The 21938-nt window shown below is 49.9% G+C and overlaps 1 protein-coding gene across 1 annotated transcript in view; it reads left to right on the top strand.

Annotated features, from left to right (window-relative positions):
- Window positions 1–15404, top strand: part of MFSD2A (MFSD2 lysolipid transporter A, lysophospholipid) — a 225534-nt gene extending 210130 nt beyond the window's left edge. Inside the window, exon 14 of the mRNA XM_069622396.1 lies at window positions 12402–15404. Within this exon, the coding sequence (XP_069478497.1) occupies window positions 12402–12456 (55 nt within the window). The 3' untranslated portion in view covers window positions 12457–15404. The remainder of the gene's footprint in view (window positions 1–12401) is intronic.
- The last annotated feature ends 6534 nt before the right edge of the window (window positions 15405–21938 follow it).

Here is a 21938-nt window from a genome sequence, read left to right as displayed (position 1 = left end):
CCTGAACATCTCCCATATGGAAGTTCTAGATTGCGGGAGCTAATACAGATGAGCGGTGGAGGGGTAGCGATAACCCAGAACGCCTCCCTGAACATCTCCCATCTGGAAGTTCTAGATTGCGGGAGCTAATACAGATGAGGGGTAGCCATAATCCATAACGCCTCCCTGAACATCTCCCATATGGAAGTTCTAGATTGCGGGAGCTAATACAGATGAGCGGTGGAGGGGTAGCGATAACCCAGAACGCCTCCCTGAACATCTCCCATCTGGAAGTTCTAGATTGCAGGAGCTAATACAGATGAGGGGTAGCCATAATCCATAACACCTCCCTGAACATCTCCCATATGGAAGTTCTAGATTGCGGGAGCTAATACAGATGAGCGGTGGAGGGGTAGCGATAACCCAGAACGCCTCCCTGAACATCTCCCATCTGGAAGTTCTAGATTGCGGGAGCTAATACAGATGAGGGGTAGCCATGATCCATAATGCCTCCCTGAACATCTCCCATATGGAAGTTCTAGATTGCGGGAGCTAATACAGATGAGGGGTGGAGGGGTAGCGATAATACATAACGCCTCCCTGAACATCTCCCATATGGAAGTTCTAGATTGCGGGAGCTAATACAGATGAGGGGTGGAGGGGTAGCGATAATCCATAACGCCTCCCTGAACATTTCCCATCTGGAAGTTCTAGATTGCGGGAGCTAATACAGATGAGGGGTAGCCATAATCTAAAACGCCTCCCTGAACATCTCCCATCTGGAAGATTTTGCAGGGATCTAATACAGATGGGGTTGGGGGGGTAGCCATAATCTGTAACGCCTCCTCTAAAATCTCCCTTATGGAAGTTCTAGGTTGGGGGGAGCTAATACAGATGAGGGGTAGAGAGGTAGGCATAATCCATAACGCCTCCCTGAACATCTCCCATCTAGAAATTCTAGGTTGTGGGGATCTAATACAGATGAGGGGTAGACTAGCCATAATCTGTAATGCCTCCCTGAAAATCTCCCATCTAGAAGTTCAAGATCATGAGGGGGTGTGCTATTACAGAAGAGGGGTAGCCATAATCTGTAAAGCCTCCCCCAAATTCTCACATCTGGAAATTCTAGATTGCGGGAAGCTAATACGGATGAGGGGTAGCCATAATCTGTAACACCTCCCCATAAATCTCCCATCTGGAAGTTCAGATTGCCGGGATCTAATTCAGATGAGGGGTGGAGGGGTAGCCATAATCTGTAAAGCCTCCCCCAAATTCTCACAGCTGGAAATTCTAGATTGCTGGGAGCTAATACGGATGAGGGGTAGCCATAATCTGTAACACCTCCCCATAAATCTCCCATCTGGAAGTTCCAGGTTGCGGCAATCTAATACAGATGGAAGATGAGCGATGGAGGGGTAGCCATAATCTGTAATTCCTCCCTGGAAATCTCCCATCTGGAAGTTGTGGATTGCGGGGAGCTAATACAGTTGAGGGGTGGAGGGGTAGCGATAATTTGAAATGCCTCTCTGAAATTCTCCCAGCTAGAAGTTCTAAATTGGTGAGAGCTAATACAGATTGGTCATCTATCAATTTGGCTGTCTCCCTCATATTCCTTCAAAGTACTGTGTGCGTGTCGGCCCCCCACCTCGATCTTTTTCTGGAACTTCTCGATCTTTTTCTTTTGTCAGTGGGAAGCAAACGCAAGGACCTTCTTTGTCTTGGGGACTTTAATATTTGGCTAGACGACCAATTTGACCCCGGCTCAAGGGAGCTCTGGGATTTGCTGGGAAAATCTGATTTGAAACCTTAGGGGTACCCCCATCGCTTATTCAGAGGCATTGCCTGGACCTACAATTATTAAGGGCGCAAGCACATCGCTGACCAATACACTGCCCATCTCTTGGTCCGATGGTTTTGCCAGGATATTTCACTTTAGTAAACGTGGCATAGGGAAATCTTTCTTGGCTCTCCTCCCTTAACCTATTGAAGTACTAAAGATCTAGATACACTGATCTGATCTGAAAGGAGAACTGGACCTTCTTAATCCATCAGTGGACTTTGCTGCCTTCCTTACAAGGGGAGCAGAAGCTATATGTACTATATGTTCTAGTGTGCCCCCCCTTTAAAATCTAGCAGGGATACTAAACCATCACAACCCTGGTATTCCCCTTACCTCATTTCCCGACGTAAACCAGCGAGAGCCCTGGAACAGAAATGGAGGAAACATCTATGGCCTCCAAGGTTAGACTTGCCCTGAAGAATTGTAAAGTGGCAATTTTTAGAGCCAAAGCAGACTTTTTCCACAAATAAATCTTGGATGCAATCAATCGGCCAAGGTAACTGTTTTCCAAGTTCTGTCACGCTACTTCAATTCATTTTTCAAAAGCAAAATTGAATTAATCCAGGAAAAGATCTACTTCAATCAAACACAGATACCTGGGGATAAGGAGGGCGTTCTTTACTGCCTTGGTATGAGTGAAGCGAATAATTCTGATCATGCCCACCTGTCCTAATTCTCACCAGTCTCTGAGGAGACCATTCAGTCTATTTTGGGAAAGCTGAAGCTGACAAATGATACCCTTTTTCCCTTTCCAGCACGGGTGGCAAACGTTTAGCTGTTGAGACATCACCATTCTGTCAGGAATTCAACCATCTGCACGGCGGGTGTGCGCTCGCCAGAGCTTTTTTAAAAGAAATTAATGATGGTAGATGAATCTCTGGAAAATATGTGGGGCTGATCCGCACACATTCTTCTATGCTCACCGCACGACATACACATAGACCTGTATACTCTGGGTGGACACAGCCTGTCCCTGTCATATTTATTTGGGATATGACAGCCAAGAGTACATCAAGGCATCTCAGAAGGGGAGGGCAAAATCTTCCCCTTGCCATGGCCAGCCTAATTAACTATCAAAGGCTCCATGGATCCGCCCTTACCTTTGTTAGCTGCTGGTGGCAGCTTCGCATACTAAGCAGAGTTCATTCAAACAGGCCCACAGGGGGCCTGGCTGCAGGACTAACAAAGCAGACCGGAATCCCCAACAACCTTTGATATGCAGTGGGTCAACCGGAAGCCAGCTCCTGCCCCTCAGTATCAAGGGCAGTGAACTGTCGGCTCCGGGACAACTGTTTACAGTAGTCCTCCCTACAGGGGGACCCCATGCAGAAGGTATGTGTATGTGGTTTGGCGGTAACAAAGTCTGGTCTCGCTGCAGCTGCAAGGGGAACAAGCCGCTTTTAATCAGAGACCACGGAGAGATCCAATAACTAGAGAGACCCTTTGATCTACAACAGACAGGAAGAAGGGTGGGACTTAGTATTACATGTCTTCACCCCTTTACTTTTTCTGTTGCAAAGCACTCTGGTTATGACCTCCATGCATACAGGAGATTTTTGGTGGGGACACAGGATTGGTTCATTACGGTCAGCTTATCCTACACCAATCACTGGACCATTTGGCTTTAAAAGAGGGCTGAACCCCTCTTTTGGGCAGATCATCTGAAGACTTTGCAATGAGTAACGAGAGGAACTCGCATTAGACCCTGGCTGAAGGTATAATCGGCCAGGATTTCCAAGAGGGAAGCTGGATCACTCCCCTCAACATCTCCCAGGGAACAGAGAGAGATACTGAATCCAGGGGATCCTCCAGCAGCTGCGGAACCAGTACCCAGCCAGCACACAGCGTGCCCTGCTAGACTCTGCAGCAAGCTTCCTAGGTGGGAAGTGCCAGAGAGTCTCTGAACCAAACGAAGGACCAAGCAGCTGCCTGCAACACTCTCCTCAGCTTGGGGCCGTTCGCCTTAAAAGACGACACAAGCCCAGCGAAGAAGCTAGAAGTGCATCGACAAGCATCTGATGTCCACCTTAAAGGACATATTTGTGCCAGTTGAGCCCTTCGAACTGCAACAGACTGCACTGCTGACTGTTGTTGCACCGCAGTCTCTTAACGCCAACTGAGATGCCTCGACCAGTGCTTGAGACCTGCTGACTAGCACTGAGACAATGATTCCTGACCCGAGCAGTCGCTTAGGCCAGCCTGCAGCCGTCCGTCCTGCCTTGTTCTCCGAAACTGACTGCTGCCTGATAACCGCAGCTGTCTCCCGTCTTGAACTCTCTCGCAGAAGCTGCTAAGGACCCTGAAACTAACTCTAAACTGTCTAGCAGCAAGTACTTCTACGAGCGCAAGGTACATTGTGGTTATATCCCCCTCCGAAGGCCTCTAGTGACATTTTACAACCCATTGCTCCCTTTGTGTTGTAACCAAATATCCTTGAACTATTGCGATTAATTACTATACCAACTACCCTGCCCTGCTGTCAGTAACCAGAATGCATTCCTTTTCCTTGTTTTAAACGGTCTGTCCTCTGCATTCCTGCACAGGGATGTATTTCATAGTGTACTAGAACTGTCTGTTGAGACAATAATAAAGTAGATCTTTTTATACAACCTTGACTGGATAGTCCCTTTTATCATTGGGTAGTAAATGTATTTTCGCTGTGTTGCAACTAACCAATGATCCATGACCTTGCGGGGATAAGCCTGCCGTTCCGTCCACGTTACCAAAATTGGACAAGGAGGTTTATAATGTACTTGTGTTCGCAATCTGTTCGGATCCCTTCTGGTGTACTAGAGGTGTGGGGCTGACGTTTTAGAAACCGACATTCATCCCTGGACCACTGGTGCCACGGAAGTTGATTTTGTCACAGATTTCACCATTCATGATGCAGTTATGAATAAACACAGAACACTACCCCCAGAGTTGAAAAAATCCATGGTGACACCGCTCCTGAAAAAATCCAATCTAGACCTGGAGAAATTTAAAATTTGCCGGCACGTAGCAGCACTTCTATCGTCTGGTAAAGTACTTGAGAAAGTGGCAACATCACAGCTTCAGGAGCTTGTGGAAACGGAGCAGTTATTATAACTGTTGCCATCAGGCTTTTGCTTTCGTTTTGTACCGAGACTGCTTTATTATCTGTGACCTCTTAAGGGGTGGGGGGGAAACTTTCCGCTTTTGATATAGTGGTTCACCGAATCCTAATGAAACCGACTTGGCACGATCGGAATGGTGTTGGCGCCTTGAATCTTTTTTTTATCAAGACATCGGGCGCAGGTTAAACTGTGAGGTTGGGTATCTGACCCTGTGGCTCAGACTTGTGGAGTACCACAGGGGTGTTTCTTAACTCCCCTGTTATTTAACCTGCATCTCCGTCCCTTGATGGATATCTTGAAGAGACAAAGGGTTAACTTCCAGTCTCATGCTGACGATACTCAGGTATACGTTAAAATCGGCAACGCAGAGGAGCCTTTGCTTGGAGTTAAGGAGTGTTTGGATGAGGTTAGCAACTGGATGTCGTCAAATCGGTTGCAGCTTAATGCTGACAAAACCAAGGTGGCACTGTTCGGCCCCAAACACCCTCTAGTACCAGGCAAGCATCCTCGGGTACCTCCCTTCCTGGGAAAAGACTTGCCTTTTGCTGCCGAGATTAAACACCTGGGCTGCATATGGTGGGAGAATCCAGTAGGGTCCATCTTTTATAGCTCCTTTAAATCGCGGTCGTGGTAGACCGGTGCCTGGCTATTTGACCAAGACAGGTTCCTGGAAGGTAATTGGCTATTTGGTTGGCCCCACCAGTTCAAGGGAAGAAGGCTCTTGCAGGTGAAGATCTTCTCTTGTCGTTGGAGAAAAGTGGTGAGGATCTGCAGCAGGGCTTCACCGGTGGTTCAGTCGTTGCAGATGTCTTCGGCTTCACTCCTCTTCGGATTTCTTAGGTCCAGTGGCAGCGTCTTGTCCTCCAATCCTCAGATCCCTGCTTTTATGCAGGAAACCCCCCATTCATACAGCCTAGCTGTCACTCACGCAGTGGGGTGGCTCTCCTGATGGGATAACCCCCCAGCCTATCAGGGCAGAGTGCAAATTGGGCTGCCTAGGTAACTCTGTCCAGGGTGCCTACTCCCCCTCCCACACATACTGTCTACCGCAGACTCAGTGGTGCTGAAAGGAGGGCTTCTGTGCAGAAGCCCGACAAAAGGACGAACAAAGGATCCCCTACCTGGGCTTGGATTACAGAGCGAGACACGAGAAAGAAATTTATTAAAGATCTGGCAAAAAAAAACACTGGATTAAAGTTAATATTAAAATAACCCGGCGGTACGTAAGAGGCTGTCAGTAAAAGTGGTAGCCTCGAACAATGGGAAAATCCCATAGGAAAATATTCGCGGTCGAATATTTATGGTAGTAACCACTTCCACCAGCCAGAAACTCTGGAGAGAGGGACTGGACAGTACCCTCTCGAAAATGAACACCAGGGAAAACTATTAACCCTTCCCTGTACCTCCATAGTAAGATGGGTTGTACTGGTTTTGTTCATAACTATTGACTAGCAAAGTCAATGGTAACTTTGCATGCCCTGGGAGACAGTAGTCAGCCCCAGGGTATGGAGTCTGTTTGGGGGTCACTATGACACCCCTGTGTTACTGCACTGAGGGTGCTGTGTAACACACATGTAAAAAAATACCTAAGAGGTTGAGAAAAAACCGATATACCATAAGCACAAAAATAGCCTAAAACACACATCAGCAATATGCCTAAGAGTGGGAGAAAGAGTCTCACTCTTAGCAGGAGAAAAAAAAATAAACCCTTCAAATCCAGCAAAGCTGCTGGGGGACTCACTAGGTTTGGGAAATTAGCCGTTTAAGAGAATTCTCCCTAACCGTCCACCACTGGATGCTTGTAGTCTGTGCTGCTTTTTGTGCGGAAGCCAAAATGGTAATCACAGTGGAGGTCAAGCTGGTCGATATTGGCAAGTAGCTGGGTTGCGTTTACTTTCTCAATAAGCTTCCCGATGAATGGAAGGCTCACAATGGGTCTGTAGTTGTTCAAGTCCTCTGGGTCAAGCAAGGGGTTTTTGAGAAGGGCTCGTCTAAGACTGGTCTTCAACATGTCTGGGAATGCAGCTACACTGAGGGATGTATTTACAATACAGAGGAGTGTGTTCAGTGCTGGTCCATTTAGTTTAGTGAGGGGTGCTGGGCAGAGATGATGGAAATATCAGATTCATGTCCGACTTTCAGTGCAAGTGTGCAATAAAGTGCTTAGTACAAACTAGAAAAACGCTTGAGAATTTCAGCAGTCTCCACGGAAACCACTTCAGTGCAAAGGTGCCCTTCAGCTCTATCCTGCAAGACAGAATAACTCGAACCTTGTAGGGACTCTCCCATCAGACAGAAGGCCCCTAGTGATTATCAATCTTCATGGGGATATCAAACTAGACCCCTACATAGGAAATGTAGTGTGGTTCCCTCCACAGTTCAAATCCCGACTTAGGAGCCATGTTGGAAGTGTTCAGTGGCCAAACCCTGCTCATTGCAAGTAATAGGTTTTATGTACATTTCATGACGATGTCCAAGGAGATTTTGACCAAGCAAAGACTGATCTGCTAAAGGTACAGTACCCAAAAAACACAAAGGGCTTCTTTCAGCGTTGCTGAATGCAGGCTTAAGACAAGATGCATTTTAGAATCTTGTCAATATTGCAACTATGTGACAAATTCTAGGAAATGCGGCCTCCTTTCTAAACGGCATTTGAAAATAGAAAAGCGAAAAGGACACCAGATGATATTGAATTTAAGTGATTTAAGACTATATCTGTAGCTATCTTTAGAAAGGCAGACATAGAATTTGGTGTCTGCATTAAGTCCACGAGGAACAAAAGTTCCTAGTCGATAGATCTATTTTGACTCGCAGTAACATCATTTTAAATGTCTATTACCCTTCCTTTTTGATGCCGTATTTATTGAATTGCAAAACATTTGGGGCAAGTGGTGTCCAAGTTAAGTTTATTTTGAAAATGAGCAGCCAGCGGGTGTCGTGCATCTACTTCCTGAACGGCTGATTTCTCTGCTTCGAGGCCCAAATGGTAGCACCCAGAGGGAATAAACCAGAGAAACCGGCTAAAATGTACACGATGTGCGTGGTGACACTTTCAATTGCCCGAGTTTAAATACCTTTCAGTTTTTATTCTAAAATTAGTGTTTGGGGTCTAGTAAAATTGTAGATCTGACACTGTCCACATTTATAGAGACCTCTTCTGCGTCAGAGCTGGTGTTTGGGAAACTTGCTGGACTTACCATATCCCCTAGAGGTGGGAATATGTAAGATATGAAATGGGATGGCATCATGTAAATCTGTATCTGATCACAGAACATTCCAATGTTTTGAAAATATCCCTGTTTTACCTATATATCGATTTAAAGTAGGTTTCATTCTCCCAGACCAAGCATGCTGTGTTCTTGAAGCAACCATTTTCTGTCTGAGAGGGGCGGACAGTAGATAACGTTTGCCCAATACCTAAATGGCTTTTGAAATTACTCTTTATGTAGCCTCTGATTCGCAGTCTAGGAACAAGCCATTTAGCCTAAACCTTGTGGCCTACTAATGTCCTTGGGCTGGCGTTGCATGATGGAAGATTTCTTAAAAACAAAGTCCTCAATTTAATTCTCTCGAAATAAATGCAAAGGTCCAGAAATTGTACTGCGTCGCCACCCTATAGATTAGACTTTGTTGAACAGATATGGTGTTAAGTCATGCTGTTATTGTTGAGTAGCGCCAGTGGTCAGTCCAAAATAATCAAGGTAATAATACACCAGTTCTTGGGCTTTACCAACACCTCTTAAGAAGCCCCAGCCATGCCAGAAATCTGAATCCTAAATTGACCCACTCCTCACAACCCTCAATAAAATCACCTTCTGGAGAATAATTCTGAGGCAAACTGTTAGCATCTGGTGAGTTTGTAGTTCACATTAATAGCGGCCAGTCCCCAAACACGCTCTGAGTCCTCCCCTTGAGCACCTGGGTTTCCTGTGCCTAGTCCTGTGCAAAGCTAACATAGGCACAGGGCTGTTTGGAGGTGTGGCGGTTGAATCTGTAGAGTGAGGTGCAGCTCAGAGCATGATGAGGAGTAAAGGGAGCGAGAGAAGAGGGGTGATTGTGAGAAATCTGATCATCCGCACGGTGGGGGAGCACTTGCCTGGGCTTGTTTCAAATTTTAAATGAAATGGAATGATGGTAGATCAACTTCCAAAAATGTGTGGGGTTAATCTTCACACATTTTCCTATGCTCACCGCACAGCAAACACATAGACCTCTGTACTCTGGGTGGAAAAAGCCCACAGGCGCCACCCCCTGCCTTCTGTCACATTTAGTTGGCATGTGACAGCCAGGAGTACATCAAGGTATCTAAAAAGGGAGCGGAAAACCTTCCTCCTGCCATAGCCAGCCTAATTAAATGGCTCCATGGACCCTCCCTGTCTTTTGTTGGCCCTGCTGGTGGCAGCTACGCATACTGATGAGTTAATTCAATAGGCCCACGACAGGCCTTGTCACAAGGCTAACAAGACAGAAAACTCCAACACCTTTGATATGCATCTGTGTCAAACTGAAGCCAGCTCCCGCCTCTTAGTATCAAGGGCAGTGAAATGTCATGTCTGGGACAGCTGTTTACAGTATTCATTCCCCGCAGAGAGACCCCATTCAGAAGGTACGAGTATGTGGTTTGGTGGTGACCGAAGTCTGGTCTGGCTGCCGCTTCAAGAGAGACCTGCTTTAATCGGGATCCATAGAGAGCTCAATTAACCAGAGAGAACCTTTGATCCACAAAAGACAGAACGATAGGTGGGACTTAGTAGCACATCTTTTCACCCCTTTATCTTTCCTGTTGCAAGGCACTCTTGCTATGACCTCACAAATATAGAAGATTGTTGAATGGGGTTGGGGGGAGCCAGGATTGGTACATTCAAGTAGGCTTAGCCTACACCAATCACTGGGGCCCATTTGGCTTTAAAAGTGGGTTGAGCCCCCCTTTTGGAGATCATGCAGAGACTTTGCACGGAGTAACACGAAGAACTCATTTGGACCCTGGCTGAAGATAGTCTGCCTTACAGCTTCCACCAAAGAAGGAAGGCCAGGATTTCCAAAGAGGGAAGCAAGGCCCCTCCCCTAAACAACTCCCAGGGGACCGAAGGAGATACTGAATCCAGAAGACCCTCCAGCAGCTCCAGTACCCAGCCAGCACACAGCCTGCTAGGCTCTGCAGCAAGCGTCCAAAGTGGGAAGTGCCATAGTCTCTGAACCAAACCAAGGACAAGGCTGGTGCCTGCAACGCTCTCCTCAGCTTTGGGCCATCCACCTTAAAGGACATCACAAGCCCAGTGAAGAAGCTAAGAGGAGTGCATTAACCAGCGTCCGCCTTAAAGGACATTTTCTAGACAGCTGAGCCCTTCAAGCTGCAACCCACTGCACCACTGACTCTTGTCACACCGCAGTCGCTAACATCGTCCGAGGTGCTTCTGACCCGCCAACCAGCACTGAGACGATTCCTCACCCGAGCCGCCATGTAGAGCAGCCTGCAGTTGTCCATCCAGCCTTGCTTGCCGAACTGCCTGGCGCCTGATATCCACAGCTGTCTCCCATCTTGAACTCTGTCACAAAAGCTGCAGAGCGCCCTGAAATTGACTCGACCGTGTCGAGCACCAAGAACTTCTACAAGCACAAGGTACATTGTGGTTCTGTCCCCCAGGTCCGTCTCAGAAGGCCGCTAGGGACATTTTACGACCCATTGATGCCTTTGTGCTGAAACCAAGTATCCATGAACTACTGCAATAAATTACTTTACCAACTACCCTCCTGTCAGTATCTAGAGCACATCCCCTTTCCTTCTTGAAGATGTGTTCTGCATTCCTTTACAGGGTGGGTCATATTTTGGAGTGTGCAAGGACTGTCTGCTGTGATAATAATAAAGTGGACATTTGTATACAACCTTGACTGGACAGTCCCTTTATTATTGGCTAATAATTGTGTTTTCACTGTGTTGCAACTAACCAACCATCCACGACCTTGCGGAGATAAGCCTGCTCTTCCGTCCACGTTACAAAAATTGGACAGGGAGTTTTATAATTTGCTTATGTTTCCAATCTGTTCCGATACATTTTTGTGTACTAGAGGTGTGGGGCCGATTGATGGTTTAGAAACCAATATTCATCCATGGACCAATGGTGTGCCAGAAGTGGATTTGTGACAGTGAGAGAAGAATGGAGGCGCTTCAAGAGGAGATCTAAGAATAGGGGGGAAAGCGGAGGGCACAGGAGCAGGGAGAGGAAGAGAATTAATTGAGAAGTGATCAGGGACTGGAGAAAGGAGCGAGGGGTTGGGGGATGAGCCTTGTGATGTAGTGGTGATAAAGGTATAGGGAGGCAATGGGCAGAGCAATCAGTAGAGAGGTGGAACAGATGCGAGCAAAAGAAAAGAGTGAATGGAAGATGAAAGCGCATAGAAACATTCCCTCCGAGCAGAAACATTGAGTGGTGGTGAGGCGCTGGGTTATGGCAGAAGGCCTGACCCATACTACATATAGGGGGGAGGACAAGCCTTCCTGAAGTCCAACATCAGCAAATGTCTGCCACCGACCCATGTGCAGAGAACCCGCGGCATCAGGGATGCTGCTGCATGCACTACTTAATCTCAGGCGGGCAAAGGAGATATCCTGACGAGTCCAGCCCGAGATGAGCGAGCATCTACAAGATTCCCAGAAAGAAGGGGGGGCCCCTCACTATCCCAGAGACACTTGAGTGACTGTTTGCCATCGAGTTGCTTAGGGGGGGATGAGGGAATGAGGGAGGAGGAGCGGGGGAGAGAGGACCATAGTCGAAGGGAAGGTGCCCCATTTGCAACCACTCCACAACCACACTCCCTGGGCATCTGATGTTCTGTTCTGCCCCAGAAAGAGAGTGATCCTGTACTTTGGCTGCGAGTTGCTCGTCGGCCATGATGAACATCCTCTATGAAACTCTGCCAGAGCACTGCATGTTTCTGTACATGGTGTAACCTGTCATATCTGGCTCCTGTACTCTCCCAAGACAGCATTAAAGAGGTTGGCGTAAGCGTGTACAAACCTCGCCCCACTTGCTGTGCCCTGCAGTTGGAAGTAAAATTCTATCAAATTGAACAAGTTTCAGATTAAAATCTAGCATCTTGTGTAACCTATTCCAGGCTCCCTCAGCCCAAGCTCTATATCCGAGCTAGAAACGTTCTCTAGAGAAGCAAGTTCTTGAGCTGGCAAAATATCTAGGCTACTGGAGCATCTGACAAATGTGTAACAAGTTATTAAGATTCATACTGGGAACCGTGGGCTCCAGGCAAAACGGTGTGTGACTGGGCATGGATGTGACGGGGCAGTCTCTCTGGGGTCTTTAAGCTTTGTGAGCCATGCTCCCGAAAGCTCTAGAAATGGGGCATTCTAAATGATACCCCCTCATCATTGCTATTGCATTAGTCTGTACGTGTTGCAGAATTGTGAGCTGTTCCATTCATTGTCTACTATCAAGATCTTCTTAAATTCACAATCTTTGTTCTTGTTTTCACAGAGACAGTGAGACGAGCTCAGAGACAGCATCCCTGGAACTAGCCAGTAATGTGTAACGATGAAGCGGTGGGGCCGGTGTCATGCCCGCCACCACCGGACTTTTCTGCTCAGACACATCCTATGGATGAAGAAGGTGCTCCTTTCAGTGACACTGGATGTGAACACCTCAGGGTTTCAATCCAGGAAGAACTACTGCGGACAAGGAGTTATCTTTGCCATACCCAGCGTTTACACGCAGTATCTGTGCCACAGCATAGGGTTACTCACCGGATCTGTGCCATCTCCTGGATATTTCACGCAACCTGTCCCAGGATTTACACCCGCAGCCTGTGCCATGTGCTGACAGAGGGAGGTTTGCACATATGAACTGTACCTTCTTCTCGAGGCCTACATGCAGGATTGTTGCCACGTTCTTGGGATTTGGCATCTGTGCCAAGCTGCTGGCGTCACTATCCGTGTCTGCCCTGTGTCTCGATTATCCCTGTGCCCCAAACCTTATTTGTGTCTTATTCATTGGTTTACACCTACAATTTCTGCAACGTGTGTCCAGTTGCAAACACTGTTGCATCCTTGTGTGTTGTGCACCACCCATGCCATGATCACGGGATGGGGGGAGGAGAGGCTGGGGGAGGAGGCAGCAGTACAGACAGGATCTCTGTAAAGACCTGGAGGGGCCCCCCAAGGTTAGTGTCCTGGCCTTAGGGTTCTACAATGAAACTGTCCTACTTGAAACTTGAAGGGGATTATATGGGGCGGTGTGTGACTTTCATGTGGGATTTATCAAAATATGTGGCACCTAGTGGGTGATTTGCTGTGCAGTGGTGCTGGGATTTGGAAACTATTTACTTTGTGAATAGGCTGTCCACTGTGATTAGAATCACGTCCATGACTGGAGGGTTACGGGGGAGAATACCCATGGGGCCTGTGCCATATCCCTCGAAATAATTCTATATTGTGACATGTCCCTGTTGGATCTGTGCCACGTACCTGGAAATGATCTGGTGATCGCTGGCTTATTCCCCATCAAACCTGCGCAGTATCATTGGGTGTTACACATCAGACCATTGGCTTGTACATGGGAAGGCTTCCTGGCCCCATAGGAGCACCCGGAATGCAGACGCAGCTCTCTGCTGGTGGCAGCGGCAGGATCCGTGTCAGACCTTCACATGGGTGGTATGTAGATTGCATTCGTCACCCCTGCCCAACTGTATGCATTGCCCAGGGCTCGCATTGTGGCTCACGCATTGCACTGGACTCCGCCTACGATTCGCCCGCTTTACACTGGACTCCGCCTACGATTCTCCCACATAGCACTGGACTCCGCCTACGATTCTCCCGCATTGCACTGGACTCCGCCTACGATTCTCCCACATAGCACTGGACTCCGCCTACGATTCTCCCGCATTGCACTGGACTCCGCCTATGATTCTCCCACATTGCACTGGACTTCACCTGCCACTGTACAGCATTGCACTGACTAATGCAGGTAGGGCCACAGTGGGTGAAAATGGAAAAGTTCCCCTTTAGGTGGCACTTTATCTATCTTGCATGCTCGCATGGTGCTGCCATCCTTGGAAGCCGAATCCCTCTCAAACATCACCATTGATGTGTAGCCTAGCTCTGAGGCGGCACCACGGATGCAGATCTTAGCTGCGAGGCAGCGCCACAGATGCTGAGCTTAGCTTAGAGGCGGCACCATGGATGCTGAGCTTAGCTGAGAGGCGGCGCCACAGATGCTGAGCTTAGCTGAGAAGCGGCGCCACGGATGCTGAGCTTAGCTGAGAGGCGGTACCACGGATGCTGAGCTTAGCCCCTGAGGTGGCGCCACAGATGCTGAGCTTAGCTGAGAGGCGGCACCATGGATGCTGAGCTTAGCTGAGAGGCGGCACCACGGAAACTGAGCTTAGCTGACAGGCAGCGCCACAGATGCTGGGCTTAGCTTAAAAGCGGTACCACGGATGCTGAGCTTAGCCCCTGAGGTGGCACTACAGTTGCTGGTCTTAGCCCCTGAGGCGGCGCCACGGTTGCTCAGCTTAGCTCAGAGGCGGTGCCACGGATGCTGTGCTTAGCGGAGAGACGGCGCCGCGGTGCTGATCTTAGACCCTTAGGAGGCGCTACGAATGCTGAGCTTAGCTCAGCGTCTGTCCCGCGTTTGCTGAGTTTAGCTCAGAGGCGGTGCCACGGATGCTGTGCTTAGCGGAGAGACGGCGCCGCGGTGTTGATCTTGGACCCTTAGGAGGCGCTACGAATGCTGAGCTTAGCTCAGAGGTGGCACCACAGTTGCTAGGTCAGAGGGCGGTGTTGCAGATGCTGAGTGTAGCTCAAGAACAACGCAGAAAATGCTGGGCCATCTGTACACTAAGCTCAAGCGCAGAGCCCATGCCTCCGTTTGTGAAGAAATTTCCAGTAATAATGTATTTATGTTGTAAATGGAGTTATGATTTTGTGCAACTGTACAGATGTTTATACTTGAAAAGAGGTGTTTTGGAAACTATAAATGTGTTCTTGCTGCATCGATGATTGCTGACTTGGATCTGCATGTGTGCTCTGCTTCCCCGGTTCTTCTTGGCACTTGCTCTGAAAGTTTTAAGCAGGGTCCTTGTAAAAGGCCCAAGTGCAGCAATGCTTGTCGCCCGCTGCGCTCCTGGAATCGTGCAGATACACTTGAATTTCAGGGAGCCCCCTGACCTGCTGGTAAATTTGATGAAGGGCGAGCCCAGGTCTTAAACCCACCCTGGGAGACCTTCTGAAAACGATGCTTTTTCTGGCCAACCTTTGGTGCTGTTAGTGAGGAGGCCCTGTGGCCTTGGATAATGGGGGTTGTCTCCTGTGACTAACGGTTGTGTAGGTGGAAGGAGTAGGTGTGCACTTGCAAGTGTGTGGCATTGTGCATGCCGATGAGTGTGTGCTTTCCATGGTCCCCTGTCTCAATGCTTTGTATGTGAGGAGGCAAGGTCAGGTACTTAAGATGTTTGTCAGGTAATAAAGCCAATTGTGATGCTTATTTTCCATGTATTGTGTTCCTTGATTGTTGCTTCAGATGTTTATTGTGTCTAATTTGCAGCTATTGATGGTGGTTCCACTGTGTTGCTTCCCCGGTGTGCGTTGTTCATAGCTGTGCCCTTGTGTAAATTGCCAGCCTCCAGCCGAGGGTGTATTATAAACACTATGCATCCCAAAGCGCGCGCGCACTATGCATCCCAAAGCGCGCGCGCACTATGCATCCCAAAGCGCGCGCGCACTATGCATCCCAAAGCGCGCGCGCACTATGCATCCCAAAGCGCGCGCGCACTATGCATCCCAAAGCGCGCGCGCACTATGCATCCCAAAGCGCGCGCGCACTATGCATCCCAAAGCACGCGCACACTATGCATCCCAAAGCGCGCGCACTATGCATCCCAAAGCGCGTGCGCAATAATCAAACACTCCCAGAAGATCAATTTATGCTTTAACATTTATGTATGTTAACTGAAAAATGTGCCCTTATTAAATTATTTACATCATAATTTGATCATCATTAAACATTGTTAATGTTTGCTTGCTGGGAGGGTGTAGCAGAAGGTGACTGACAAAAAGGGGTCATGATTTGGGTTAAAGAGTTTTTTTAATTAATACCCCAAAACCTATTTGTCCCTATGTCTAAGAGGGGACTGCCCTGCTTCAACCTAGGAAATCTCGGTGATCTGCCAGGATGGCCTTCAAAGTAACAATGTTCTCACAGTCCTCTGTCAGTGACCAACTAAACTAACCCAAAAAGCTCAGGCGGATAACTAAATAAAGATGTGAGTTCTTCAAGCAGGTGAATGACTCCCTTCTCCTGGTTTTCCTTCTCCAGTCTTCCAATAGAAATGATTCGGACAATGCTCCACAACAAAAAGAGGACCAGGGGAATGCCTCCCTTCTCCTGGCCTTGGTTATCAGGGGGAATGACTCCCTTTTCCTGGCCTTGGTTATCAGGGGAATGCCTCCCTTCTCCTGGCCATCAAGGGGAATGCCTCCCTTCTCTTGGCCTTGGTTATCGGGGGGGAGGGGGGAATGATTCCCTTTTCCTGGCCTTGATTATCGGGGAGAAATGACTCCGTTCTCCTGGCGCCTTGGGTATATGGGGGAAGGACTCCCTTCTCCTGGCACCTTGGTTATATGGGGGAATGACTCCCTTCTCCTGGCCTTGGTTATCAGAGGGAATGTCTCCCTTCTCCTGGCCCTGGTTATCAGGGGGAATGACTCCCTTCTTCTGGCCTTGGTTATCAGGGGGAATGACTCCCTTCTCCTGGCCATCAGGGGGAATGACTCCCTTCTCCTGGCCTTGGTTATCAGAGGGAATGACTCCCTTCTCCTGGCCTTGGTTACCGGGGAATGCCTCCCTTCTCCTGGCCTTGGTTACCAGGGGAATGACTCCCTTCCCCTGGCCTTGGTTATCAGGGGGAATGACTCCCTTCTCCTGGCCCTGGTTATCAGGGGGAATGACTCCCTTCTCCTGGCCCTGGTTATCAGGGGGAATGACTCCCTTCTCCTGGCCTTGGTTATCAGGGGGAATGACTCCCTTCTTCTGGCCTTGGTTATCAGGGGGAATGACTCCCTTCTCCTGGCCATCAGGGGGAATGACTCCCTTCTCCTGGCCTTGGTTATCAGAGGGAATGACTCCCTTCTCCTGGCCTTGGTTACCGGGGAATGACTACCTTCTCCTGGCCTTGGTTAGCAGGGGAATGCCTCCCTTCTCCTGGCCTTGGTTACCAGGGGAATGACTCCCTTCCCCTGGCCTTGGTTATCAGGGGGAATGACTCCCTTCTCCTGGCCCTGGTTATCAGGGGGAATGACTCCCTTCTCCTGGCCCTGGTTATCAGGGGGAATGATTCCCTTCTCCTGGCCATCAGGGGGAATGACTCCCTTCTCCTGGCCTTGGTTATCAGGGGGAATGACTCCCTTCTCCTGGCCTTGGTTACCAGGGGAATGCCTCCCTTCTCCTGGCCTTGGTTACCAGGGGAATGCCTCCCTTCTCCTGGCCTTGGTTACCAGGGGAATGCCTCCCTTCTCCTGGCCTTGGTTACCAGGGGAATGACTCCCTTCCCCTGGCCTTGGTTATCGGGGGGAATGACTCCCTTCTCCTGGCCTTGGTTACCAAGGGAATGACTCCCTTCTTCTGGCCTTGGTTACCAGGGGAATGACTCCCTTCTCCTGGCCTTGGTTACCAGGGGAATGACTCCCTTCCCCTGGCCTTGGTTATCAGGGGGAATGACTCCCTTCTCCTGGCCCTGGTTATCAGGGGGAATGACTCCCTTCTCCTGGCCCTGGTTATCAGGGGGAATGACTCCCTTCTCCTGGCCATCAGGGGGAATGACTCCCTTCTCCTGGCCTTGGTTATCAGGGGGAATGACTCCCTTCTCCTGGCCTTGGTTACCAGGGGAATGCCTCCCTTCTCCTGGCCTTGGTTACCAGGGGAATGCCTCCCTTCTCCTGGCCTTGGTTACCAGGGGAATGACTCCCTTCCCCTGGCCTTGGTTATCAGGGGGAATGACTCCCTTCTCCTGGCCTTGGTTACCAGGGGAATGACTCCCTTCACCTGGCCTTGGTTATCAGGGGAATGCCTCCCTTCTCCTGGCCTTGGTTACCAGGGGAATGCCTCCCTTCTCCTGGCCTTGGGTTTTCACTGTTTCCAACAGTTTAGTAGCGACTTTCATCAATCAATGTCTTTAACTCCTTCCAGGCAGCTTAGAAAGTTGGGTTGCTCTCCTGATGAAGGTCTGGTATCCCTAGCCCTCTGATTCTTCAGCTGGCCTTGTCTTGTAGTTTATATATTGTAAGGGCGCAGGAGGAGGAGACTGACACACAGTTGGCACTGTGATTGTTACAGACTTTTATTTAGCCAGAAAATAAAGAGAAACCAATAGTCCACCGTCCTGTGCCAAAAACCCTACTTCTGTCTGTTACACTTATAACTAAACTAGAGATGAAGTAGACCTTCTTGGTCCAGAAGAATGACTCCCTTCTTCTGGACTGGGAACAAAAGTGTATTTCCAGTTGCTGGCTTTCACCCAGGCGAATGTCTTCCTTCACTGGGTCAGAATGGTCTTCCAACAAAAAGGCAAAAGTTCAAGCAGTTCTCTTTGGCAGATAAACTGCCTATCTTCCAACAGTCTGTATCAGACAGTACAGTTGTGATGACTAGGACAATGGCTCTCTTCTCCTGGTGTCTCGATTCAGTTCAGCATAAGCAGGGGGAATGACTCCCTTCTTCTGGCCTTGGTTACCAGGGGAATGACTCCCTTCTCCTGGCCTTGGTTATCATGGGGAATGACTCCCTTGTCCTGGCCTTGGTTATCAGGGGGAATGACTCCCTTGTCCTGGTCTTGGTTATCAGGGGGAATGAATCCCTTCTCCTGGCCTTGGTTATCAGGGGGAATGAATCCCTTCTTTTGGCCATGGTTACCAGGGGAATGCCTCCCTTCTCCTGGCCTTGGTTACCAGGGGAATGACTCCCTTCTCCTGGCCTTGGTTATCAGGGGAATGACTCCCTTCTCCTGGCCTTGGTTACCAGGGGGAATGACTCCCTTCTCCTGGCCTTGGTTACCAGGGGAATGACTCCCTTCTTCTGGCCTTGGTTACCAAGGGAATGACTCCCTTCTTCTGGCCATGGTTATCTGGTGGAATGCCTCCCTTCTCCTGGCCTTGGTTATCAGGGGGAATGACTCCCTTCTGCTGGCCTTGGTTATCGTGGGGGGAATGATTCCCTTTTCCTGGCCTTGGTTATCGGGGGAAATGATTCCCTTTTCCTGGCCTTGGTTATCGGGGGAAATGACTCCCTTCTCCTGGCGCCTTTGTTAAATGGGAGAATGACTCCCTTCTCCTGGCCTTGGTTATCTGGGGAATTACTCCCTTCTTCTGGCCTTGGTTATCAGGGGGAATGAATCCCTTCTCCTGGCCTTGGTTATCAGGGGGAATGAATCCCTTCTCCCGGTCTTGGTTATCAGGGGGAATGAATCCCTTCTCCTGGCCTTGGTTATCAGGGGGAATGAATCCCTTCTTCTGGCCATGGTTATCAGGGGGAATGAATCCCTTCTTCTGGCCATGGTTACCAGGGGAATGACTCCCTTCTCCTGGCCTTGGTTACCAGGGGAATGACTCCCCTCTTCTGGCCTTGGTTATCAGGGGGAATGAATCCCTTCTCCTGGCCTTGGTTATCAGGGGAATGCCTCCCTTCTCCTGGCCTTGGTTATCAGGGGAATGCCTCCCTTCTCCTGGCCTTGGTTACCAGGGGGAATGCCTCCCTTCTCCTGGCCTTGGTTACCAGGGGAATGACTCCCTTCTTCTGGCCTTGGTTACCAGGGGAATGACTCCCTTCTGCTGGCCATGGTTATCTGGTGGAATGACTCCCTTCTCCTGGCCTTGGTTATCAGGGGGAATGACTCCCTTCTTCTGGCCTTGGTTATCAGAGGGAATGACTCCCTTCTCCTGGCCTTGGTTATCAGAGGGAATGACTCCCTTCTCCTGACCTTGGTTATCGGGGGGGAATGATTCCCTTTTCCTGGCCTTGGTTATCGGGGGAAATGACTCCCTTCTCCTGGCGCCTTGGTTATGTGGGGGAATGACTCCCTTCTCCTAGCCTTGGTTATCTGGGGAATGACTCCCTTTTCCTGGCCTTGGTTATCGGGGGGAAATGATTCCCATTTCCTGGCCTTGGTTATGGGGGGAAATGACTCCCTTCTCCTGGCGCCTTGGTTATATGGGGGAATGACTCCCTTCTCCTGGCCCCTTGGTTATATGGGGGAATGACTCCCTTCTCCTGGCCTTGGTTATCAGGGGGAATGACTCCCTTCGCCTGGCCTTGGTTATCGGGGGGAATGACTCCCTTCTCCTGGCCTTGGTTATCAGAGGGAATGACTCCCTTCTCCTGGCCTTGGTTATCTGGGGGAATGACTCTCTTCTCATGGCCTTGGTTATCTGGGGAATTACTCCCTTCTTCTGGCCTTGGTTGCCAGGAGAATGCCTGCCTTCTCCTGGCCTTGGTTATCAGGGGGAATGACTCCCTTCTCATGGCCTTGGTTATCGGGGGAATGACTCCCTTCTCATGGCCTTGGTTATCTGGGGAATTACTCCCTTCTTCTGGGCTTGGTTATTAGGGGGAATGCCTCCCTTCTCCTGGCCTTGGTTACCAGGGGAATGCCTCCCTTCTCCTGGCCTTGGTTACCAGGGGAATGCCTCCCTTCTCCTGGCCTTGGTTACCAGGGAATGCCTCCCTTCTCCTGGCCTTGGTTATCAGGGGGAATGACTCCCTTCACCACTTAGCAAGCCACGCCCACCTGGTGCCTTCCTGCCTGCCGCTCTTTTTCATCACTTAGCAAGCCCCGCTCACCTGGTGCCTTCCTGCTCGCTGCTATGTTTCCCTACTTAAGGAGCCCTCCAGCTTCTTTTCCTTTGCAGATGGGGAGCAGGTGCAAGTGGATCTAGGTCACCTGGGCTAAGCCCCACCCACCTGGTACCTTCCTGCCTTCCGCTTAGCAAGCCCCGCCCACCTGGTGCCTTCCTGCCTGCCGCTCTTTTTCACCACTTAGCAAGGCCCGCCCACCTGGTACCTTCCTGCTTCCTGCTCTTTTTCACCACTTAGCAACTTAGCAAGCCCCGCCCACTTCCCGCTCTTTTTCACCACTTAGCAAGCCCCGCCCACCTGGTGCCTTCCTGCTTCCCGCTCTTTTTCACCACTTAACAAGCCCCGCCCACCTGGTGCCTTCCTGCTTGCTGCTCTGTTTCCCTACTTAAGGAGCCCTCCAGCTTCTTTTCATTTGCAGATGGGGAGCACGTGCAAGTGAATCTAGGTCACTTGGCCTAAGCCCCGCCCACCTGGTGTCTTCCTGTCTGCCGCTCCTTTCACCACTTAGCAAGCCCCGCCCACCTGGTGCCTTCCTGCTTGCCGCTCTTTTTCACCATTTAGCAAGCCCCGCCCACCTGGTGCCTTCCTGCTTGCTGCTCTTTTTCACCACTTAGCAAGCCCTGCCTACTTCCTGCTCTTTTTCACCACTTAGCAAGCCCCGCCCACCTGGTGCCTTCCTGCCTGCTGCTCTTTTTCACCACTTAGCAAGCCCCGCCCACCTGGTGCCTTCCTGCCTGCTGCTCCTTTTCACCACTTAGCAAGCTCTGCCGGCCTGGTACCTTCCTGCTTCCCGCCCTTTTTCACCACTTAGCAAGCCACGCCCACCTGGTGCCTTCCTGCTTCCTGCTCATTTTCACCACTTAGCAAGCCACGCCCACCTGGTGCCTTCCTGCTTGCCGCTCTGTTTCCCTACTTAAGGAGCCCTCCAGCTTCTTTTTCTTTGCAGATGGGGAGCAGGAGCAAATGGATCTAGGTCATCTGGCCTAAGCCCTGCCTGTCTTCCTGCCTGCCGCTCTTTTTCACCACTTAGCAAGCCCCGCCCACCTGGTACCTTCCTGCTTGCTGCTCTTTTTCACCCCTTAGCAAGCCCCGCCCACCTGGTACCTTCCTGCTTCCCGCTCTTTTTCACCACTTAGCAAGCCACGCCCACCTGGTGCCTTCCTGCTTGCTGCT

Source organism: Ambystoma mexicanum, chromosome 11, assembly GCF_040938575.1.
Source record: "Ambystoma mexicanum isolate Mex_15411 chromosome 11, UKY_AmexF1_1, whole genome shotgun sequence".
In the NCBI taxonomy this organism is placed as follows: Eukaryota; Metazoa; Chordata; class Amphibia; order Caudata; family Ambystomatidae; genus Ambystoma; species Ambystoma mexicanum.
This window is presented reverse-complemented; position numbering and strand designations above follow the sequence as displayed.